Below are 8,990 nucleotides of genomic sequence, written 5' to 3' on the forward strand. Positions count from 1 at the left end.
GAGGAGCTAATTTAACTTATTTTAGTATAACGAGTAATGCTCATCCATAACGAGACATGTATCTTCGAAGAAGATGAGTGTGTAGCTTTAGTACGGCATAATACCTTGAAAACAAGGGGAAAAGAAACAGGAAAAAACAAAAAGAAGAGTGTGAAAACAAAAATAGTAGAAAGAGGCGTGGGGAGAGCGAGAGAGGTGGCTGGTGGGGGTGGTGGACCGTGGCCTTCCCCGTTTCGTCTCCGGTCCTCCTCGTTTTATCCCCTTTGCCCTTGCTCTCCCCTCTCCCCGCCCCTTTCCTCCTTCCACCCTCCTCCGCGCCGCGGCCTTCTCCTTCACGAGAGGCCACGCTCCATCCCCGCCCGCTCCGCCTCCCCCGCCGACCGGCGGCGAGCGCGGCCCAACAATAGCGTCGTGGTCGGCCGGTAAGATCCCTATCCTTTTCCCCGTTCGCTGCTCCTTCCGTTACTTGCTTTGTTTGATCCTATACTCATTGGACGAGATAAAAAAAAGTTGCTGCCCCTGTTCATTTGCTCCTTCATAGCGATTCCTGTGCTGCTTCCTGCTGAAAGTTTTGGATTAATGGCTTGCCACGCTTCGCCTTACTTCGAATTTATTCGGTTATTGCTGAATTCCCCCGATTAGATCTTTCTTCTAGTGACCAGCCGCATCTAATTTGGATTTGCACGGCTTCTTGCAGACGCTTCGCGGGTTGGCGGTACAAGGCGCCAATGGGGATCGCGGAGGCGGCTCTCCACACCATGCCGGGGGCATTTGCAGCCCACTCCCCGGCATCCAATTTGTCCATCGGGGCAGACGCTAGGAGGAGGAAGAGGACCACCAACTTGGTGCCCAACGCCAGGGCACTGCAAGGCCTCCTAAAGATTCCGAGGTTGAGGTCCGTTAGGCGGCAGTGCCAGCGGATAGACGACCTTGCAAAGGTCACAGAAGGGAACGGGACTTGGGCCACGGATGCTATGAATAATGCCAGCCAGGTTCTTGGCGATTTGAGCGCACGGGATCAGGCTGTAGGTGGCAATGGAGGTTTAAATGGGAATGCTGTCAAGTCTCCACCTAAGATGTGGAAGACGTCATCAGTCGAGGATGAGGCCTGGGAACTTCTGCAGGAGTCGATGGTTTACTATTGTGGTAGTCCTGTCGGGACGATTGCTGCCAACGATCCGAATGATAGTGATCCAGTGAACTATGATCAGGTGTTTATTCGAGACTTCATACCATCAGGCATTGCTTTTCTATTGAAGGGGGAATACGAAATTGTGCGCAATTTCATTCTACACACCCTTCAGCTTCAGGTACTGGTTATGTCTTGCTATTAAATATTATTTTTTTTGTTTTTTAGGTTCAGGTCCTCGTATCTATTATGATAATGTTAGTGAATATTTATGTAATATGCATGAACTGACAAAAGAATTATTACATGGAAGCTAACTGTGCTAAGTTCAAATTTTGAACCCGTGTTTACTTGAGTATGTTGCTTTAGATGTATTTGTTTTAACATAGAAATATAGAATTTGTCTTGGCCCATTCAAATTTTAGCAAGTAATTTTTCCAGTGGCAAAGAGTTCCACCTAGGAGCTGCAGACTATGTTGAGTTGTTGACAGAAAATAAGGTTACACATACCTCTTTGCAAAAGTCGATGTACAGTGACATTCACGAACTTTGTTAATAGACTTTTGCAAAACTAGGTGGACAAAATCAGCATCCTATAAATTAATAAATTTATTGCTTGTCTAACTATTTAAGCAGGAAAAAAATTATAACTGCAGGCACTGCCTAAGATGGGAATTTCCGTATGTGGCACTCAATTCAGTGACATTCAGGATTTGTGATTTTTATGGGTCCATTTGGCACAGCTGCAGCTTCTAGAATTCTTGAGCTCAGTGTTCCTAGTTTTCATGGAGCTGGAGCTGGGGCTTGGGCTACATTCACACTGTTTATGTAAATCCTTTTGATTTGAAGTTAGACCAAAAGTAGATGTTTTAGTTTATAAACTCTAAACGACACTGTTATGGAAATCCTTTTGATTTGAAGTTAGACTAAAAATAGATATTTAAAACGCTTTATTTAGTTTTAAACTCTAAAACTGTCTTGGAGCTGAGTTGAAGCTGCACCAACCGCAGCCTATGTCTCAATGACATGTGGATTGAGTGACATATCCTGAATTATTCCCTTAGGTTGTGCTAGTTTGTCTGATACCTTGAATTGATCTATAGAGCTGGGAGAAGACAATGGATTGCCACAGTCCAGGTCAAGGTTTAATGCCTGCCAGCTTTAAAGTGCGGACAATTCCACTTGATGGTGATGAGGATGTGACTGAGGAGGTCTTGGATCCTGATTTTGGGGAGGCTGCAATAGGACGTGTGGCACCTGTGGATTCAGGTACTGCTGCTGCTCATGAAATTAGTTTTTTTTTGTTTTTGGTTACTCAGCATTCCCTAATGTTTAATTGGGTACTTGATCATAATGGGCATCAGGTCTATGGTGGATCATATTGCTTAGGGCATATGGAAAATGTTCAGGGGATCTGTCAGTACAGGAGAGAATTGATGTCCAGACTGGAATGAAAATGATTCTGAAGCTTTGTTTGGCTGATGGTTTCGACATGTTCCCTACGTTACTGGTAACTGATGGTTCATGCATGATTGATCGTCGAATGGGAATTCATGGACATCCACTTGAAATTCAGGTATTCTCTTTACTATTTCTAGTTTTCAATAAAACATGGATACTATTGGGATTTCTAAGAGGGGGACTGAATGACTGATTTCTTGTTGGAAAATGGACTGAAGTAATGAGCTTTCAGGATTGATAGACATGGATAGGTAGGCTGACTATCCCTACATTATCCAGAAAAGGATGATTATGAGTAGTGCTGGGGATTGTAAAACCATAAAAAAAATTTAATGCAGAGAAGAAACTAGGATCCCACAGATAAAATTGGTGATCTGGATAGTGGTGGCATAGTAGTTGCTATAGTGTTTGCAATTGAGAACTATATTTTTTTTTCTCGAATATGCAGGAGAGCTGTGTATCATTATATTAAGGTGAGGGGGTTTGGAAACCCAAACACCACCACACACACACTACACTTACATGCACTACTTGCCTTATAAACAACTAAAAAACTTGACCTCGACCCAAACCGAGAAATTTAATTGACTGAACATGGCTAATCTTCATTAACTTAAGCAAATACAAGTCAAGCCTCAATAGGGTTTTGTATGCATGAACAAGTTTACAAGGGCAGTAACCATGAAAATCTCAATTCAAGCTCTGCTGACACCTTGATTGAAAAAAACAGGACAAAATAGCGCATACCACTTTTTTTGTGTGATAAACACTAGCTCACACATTGTTTTCTGTGTAGGCACTCTTCTATTCAGCTCTCTTGTGTGCACGTGAGATGTTGACTCCAGAAGATGGATCGGCTGACTTAATCCGTGCCCTCAATAACAGACTTATTGCACTGTCCTTTCATATCAGGGAGTACTATTGGGTTGACATGCAAAAATTGAATGAGATATATCGGTATAAAACAGAAGAATATTCTTACGATGCTGTCAACAAGTTTAACATATACCCAGATCAGATTCCTCCATGGCTTGTTGAATGGATACCTCCTAAAGGGGGCTACTTTATCGGAAACCTCCAGCCAGCTCATATGGACTTCCGGTTCTTTTCACTGGGAAATTTATGGTCAATAGTTAGCAGCTTGGCAACGACTCAACAATCCCATGCTATTTTAGATCTTATTGAATCTAAGTGGTCTGATTTAGTGGCAGAGATGCCACTAAAGATATGTTATCCGGCTCTTGAGAACCAGGAATGGAAAATCATCACTGGCAGTGACCCTAAAAACACGTGAGTCTTAGAATAATATTTTCAATTTCTTGCTTTCTACCTGGATCATATTGCAGTTCATTTGCATTTTCTAAACAATTTCTGTTGAAACAGGCCTTGGTCGTACCACAATGGAGGGTCCTGGCCAACATTATTGTGGCAGGTTTGCATTTTCTAAACATTCTTGAAGACTATGTGTTCTTTTAGTACTGATTCATAGCCTCTTAATGTTGAATCGGGTTTTATTGTCCGTGCACATAGCATGGTGGCATTTTCTTTATCTTGATAAATCGTAGCAGTTTGTAGGGACAATGAGTCCTTAACTGGGGTTTATTGGTGATCTATTCGTTTCTTTTCTGCTCTGCACCTCCATCATGTAATCTTACTAGATTGTTTTTGTTGGGCAATGGCTATCCTTATGTGCAGCTCACAGTGGCATGTATCAAGATGAACAGACCTGAGCTTGCTGCGAAAGCAATAGAAGTAGCTGAGAGGCGTATTGCTACGGACAAATGGCCTGAATATTATGACACCAAGCGGGCACGATTTATCGGGAAACAGTCCCGGCTGTACCAAACATGGTCTATTGCTGGGTTCCTAGTAGCAAAGCTACTAATCGAGAAGCCTGATGCTGCTAGGATTCTGTGGAACGACGAGGATGCAGAAATACTCAATGCTTTGAGCACGAACAGAAAACGGGGCAAGAAAGTGTTGAAGAAAACATACATTGTCTGAATTCTCAAAGCAAGTTCCATCAAATGACCTAAGTTAGCATAGTAAGTTATAGGAAGCGGCTTTCCTGTATATAAACTTAAACAAGGTTGTGTTTTTGATGGAGGAGGGTGCCTGCTGTTGGATGCTGTTATTGTGGATGCATCTGGCTTTGCAAGAAAGCACTTGCTTGAGCATTCCTCAATTGTATATCTTCCAACATTTTTGGTATACTAGGCCTGCGTCATGTAGTTACTTTACTCTTCGTTTGACCAGAGTTCAAAAGTTTGCATTTACCCAGATAGCAATAGAGCTTTGGTTGCTCGAATTACTCCATTCTTGTAATTGTCCGGATATCACTGGCATATATGTAATGCATGAATTGTCACCAAATTGCACATAGCCCTGTTACATAGGGTTGAGGGTTCATTTCCATCTTGGTTTGTTTGCCCCTTCAGCTGACGCAATACCTGTCTGAAAAGCAGTAAAACAAACTTCTTTATGCAAACTCATCATTTGAGGATGATAAACATGAGTTCTTGTTTATACTGATCCCTAACATCCTCGCGAAGTTAAATCCATGATAAACTTCCATTTTCTGACCGATTCCAAGCATCCTAGCAAAGAGAAATATTAAGTTCCAAAAGCACACATCATATATGTGACTGAAACAAAGTTCATAGCAACGGTTCAGCATGCATGTTGTTGAATACAGACAAAATCATAGAATGGCAGGCCAGGAGGTAGCGGAGTTTCTGTCACATTTGTGCTGTGTTTAGTTTCTCGGTTTACTCATGATTTGGAGTGATACACATTAAGAAAGGTAAAATTCACACGAATTGATAAATTCAGAAAAACAAACATAATCCAAGCAACGTGCGGGGGATAAAGATTTGCACCTTCCAACAGCAAGAAGAGGAGGAAAACACCTTCCAACAACAAGAAGAGGAGGGAAAAAGGACATACAGCTCCTGAGGAATATGTGTGGTTTTCCAAACATATTTGTATGATCATTGCAACACGTGGGAAATTACAACATGATAATATTCATTCTAAAATCCTGTAATTCCATTTACCCCGTGTCTCAGCCAGCGAATGGTTCGTGTAAGCTTCCCAAAAATAACATCAATTTCAGTTAATTTTTATAGAAAAGGTAGTAAATAGCGCTCTATATATAGCGAGAAGTCATGGCAAAGCAAATGAAGTTCACCTCCCAATTGCCAAATAAAGGCACATTTCTTGCCTCCTCTTTCACTGTCCAAGGAGGAGGAAGAGGAGGAGAAGGAAGCCGTGCCAAATCTATCTGGTTTGATCCATAGCCTGGTTAATGATATGTCCATGCTGTTTTGGTTCTTGGATTTGTGATGATTTCTTGGTCTCTCTTTTTTCTAGAGTTCTTTCTCGTCTTTTCAACGATTCCGAGCTGCATGTACTAGCCAATGCCCAATTGACAAAAATGCTAAGCAAGCCATAGGGAAAGAATTTCATGTGAATTTTACATGATGCAAATTAACTTTCTCTGAATTTGCAGGAACTAGGGACCTGTCCCTTTCTTTGAAGCGGGGCAGCCTCTAGCCAGCCTTACATTGCGGACGGCAAAGATGCCACGCGGCGCCAAGCCCGCGGCTTCGTCGAAGCCGAACCCCTTCGACTCCGACTCGGACTCCGAGTCCCAGCCCGCGAGGAAGCCGTCGGGGGCGTCGTCGTACCAGGCCCCCGCCGACGCCAAGAAGCGGTACAAGGACGGGTTCCGCGACACCGGCGGGCTGGAGAACCAGTCGGTGCAGGAGCTCGAGCACTACGCCGCGTACAAGGCCGAGGAGACCACCGACGCGCTCGCCGGGTGCCTCCGCATCGCCGAGGACATCAAGAAGGACGCCTCCGACACGCTCATCACCCTGCACAAGCAGGGGGAGCAGATCAGCCGCACGCACGAGAAGGCCGTCGAGATCGACCAGGACCTCACCAAGGTGCTTTATTTGGAATGTGGCTTGCTTGCAATGCAATCTCTTGTGTTCGATCTGCTCATGCTGTCTCTGATTTTTGTTTTTGTTTCGCTCAATAGAGCGAGTCTCTTCTCGGGAGCCTTGGAGGGTTCTTCTCCAAGCCATGGAAGCCCAAGAAAACGAGGCAGATCAAGGGACCCGCCATGGTGTCTCGAGGTACTTTTTATTATGATCCTGCACTGGCAGTGCCCAACAAAATCATGCATCCGTAAGTGTGTGGGTTCTTGTTGATTCTCACTGCTCATGGCAACTTGGAAATGGAATAATGGATCAGATGACTCCTTCAAGAAGAAGGCGAGCCGCATGGAGCAGAGGGACAAGCTGGGGCTGAGCCCCCGAGGGAAGAATGCCAATCGCCACTACGGCGAGGCCAACAGCGCCATGGACAAAGTTCAGGTTCGTTAGTGCTCTGCACGCAAATGCGGTGGCAATGCCGATAGAAAAAGAAATTGATTCTGATCGGCAGCCATGTTTAATTTGTGAGTCCGGCAGATCGAGAAGCAGAAGCAGGACGACGCCCTCGATGACCTCAGCGGCGTGCTAGGCCAGCTCAAGGGCATGGCCGTCGACATGGGCTCCGAGCTAGACAGGTGAGCTCGTCGCCTGCTTGAGTTATCGAACGAAAGCAAGATCTGCAGGATTGTGTTATCGTCTCACCAATCGGGAATCTTGGATGGCAACAATGCTATTACGAGTACTGTCGAACTGTCTCATCGTGCTGGCTAACATTTTTCAGGCAAAACGAAGCGCTGGATCATCTGCAGGATGACGTGGACGAGCTCAACTCCAGGGTGAAGGGAGCCAACCAACGTGCGCGCAAGCTGGCCGCCAAGTAGGCCGCCTCAAACAGCGTGGCAGGGGAGCTTTGCATTTCTTGGACTAGATTTGCAGCACGACAATAGAAAAAATACCCAACTGGATACAGATTGTGGCTTGATTAACAGGGTTTTGTCTGCTTGTAACGTGTATTGCTCTCCATTATATCGAGAGCAGACTTTTTGTTCAACAAAAAGAAGTTTTTTCTTGCCGATCAACGGTGTATGTTTGTCTGTCAAAGAGAAACTAAACATTTTTTGCGGGTAAAAGAGAAACTAAACATTGTCGGAAGTATAATGAGAAAATGAGCCGATCACCTCTTCTTTAGGTGTTCCTTCTCAATGCAAGTATGGCACAGCGTCAGTGTAATGCTCAATCTGCACAACGCCGTCCCGGCGCGCAAGGTGCAACTTCTAGACTGGTGGCTCGACAAGAGGAAGAGCATACGCGCGGCCAAGAGAAAGGGTTTAGACTCGGCGTTCATGTTGGTTTTATGGAAGCTGTGGAGGGAACCCAATGATTGGGTTTTCGTCAGATCATCCCCGAAGAACGCCGTGCAATTGCCAGCTGAAATTACTTAAGAAGGGCAGCTCTGGTGCGCCTCCGGAGCCAAACATTTAGCGGCAGTAGGCTGGCCGGCACCGACAGGAGCTCCGGATCACCAACTCTGATTTTTGTCATCGGTGCTCCTTTCTTTTGTTGCAAACCTAAACGATGAACAAAAATCGTGTGCGTGCGTCCGGGTAGACCCGTGTTGTAAACTATTTTCTTCTTAATACAAAGATATGCAGCTCTCCTGCGTATTCACGAAAAAAATAATAAGAAAATGACTACTACATTCGGTCATAGATAAGTAAATATCAACACAATCCTACACTGGTGGAAAACGCGGCATTAGTCCCGGTTGGATTGGACCATAGATCCTGAAAATTCAACCAGGACTACATTTTCGAGATAAAAGGGGGTTCACCCGGTTGGTTAAAGGGGCCAGTGCTGCGCCTGGTGGTTTTACCAACCTGGACTAAAGGGGTTACGTACATGCACCTGCATGCCCCATGCACTTACCCCTTTAGTACTTAAGATTTTTTTTTCAAACTCTTTTCCATATTAATATTGTATGCAAGTCGTATATATATTTCATGATGGTAATATATATATATATATATAATTCTTAGTATTTATACAATTACTATATATATATATAATAATTTGTCCTCTTCATTCCTAGGATACTCCTGCCGTGGTGTTGCTCGGTGTGGCTATTGAACGTCCGTCATAATAAAATTCTCCTACGGGATTTATCACCTTGTCCATCAGGAATCCTATGAGACCTTCACATATTGCCAAAATTATCTCCTTCTCCAATAGTTTTTGTTGAATATTAAACATCTGTAATTTGGAAATATGTGAATGTTACACGAACAATTAAATATAAGAAGCTAGAAAACAATTAATTATTAATAATTTTATTTTACGTACATTTATATCATGCAACAACAGCACCTTGTGATGCACAAAATTGTTCATGTACTCACAGATGTAGTATCCACATAGATTATTACCTTGTTTCTATCTCAAGCACTTCGGTAGGAAAAAAA

At 43.8% G+C, this 8,990-nt stretch overlaps 2 protein-coding genes across 2 annotated transcripts; both read left to right on the top strand.

Annotated features, from left to right (window-relative positions):
* Window positions 1-208: 208 nt before the first annotated feature.
* On the top strand, window positions 209-4,972 carry LOC101774900 (neutral/alkaline invertase 3, chloroplastic). The gene is made up of 7 exons (XM_004952573.2): window positions 209-422; window positions 698-1,310; window positions 2,233-2,398; window positions 2,494-2,705; window positions 3,387-3,880; window positions 3,974-4,022; window positions 4,286-4,972. The coding sequence occupies exons 2-7, from the start codon at window positions 729-731 to the stop codon at window positions 4,592-4,594; spliced, it is 1,812 nt and encodes a 603-aa protein (XP_004952630.1). The 5' UTR covers window positions 209-422; window positions 698-728; the 3' UTR covers window positions 4,595-4,972.
* A 1,141-nt stretch (window positions 4,973-6,113) lies between these two features.
* LOC101775312 (SNAP25 homologous protein SNAP33) lies at window positions 6,114-7,601 on the top strand. Its single transcript, XM_022823695.1, has 5 exons — window positions 6,114-6,540; window positions 6,636-6,732; window positions 6,851-6,972; window positions 7,069-7,166; window positions 7,313-7,601. Exons 1-5 carry the CDS (start codon window positions 6,172-6,174, stop codon window positions 7,410-7,412), a joined length of 786 nt encoding a protein of 261 aa, XP_022679430.1. The 5' UTR covers window positions 6,114-6,171; the 3' UTR covers window positions 7,413-7,601.
* Window positions 7,602-8,990: the final 1,389 nt, after the last annotated feature.

The sequence above is a fragment of the Setaria italica genome, chromosome I (genome assembly GCF_000263155.2).
Source record: "Setaria italica strain Yugu1 chromosome I, Setaria_italica_v2.0, whole genome shotgun sequence".
NCBI lineage: Eukaryota > Viridiplantae > Streptophyta > Magnoliopsida > Poales > Poaceae > Setaria > Setaria italica.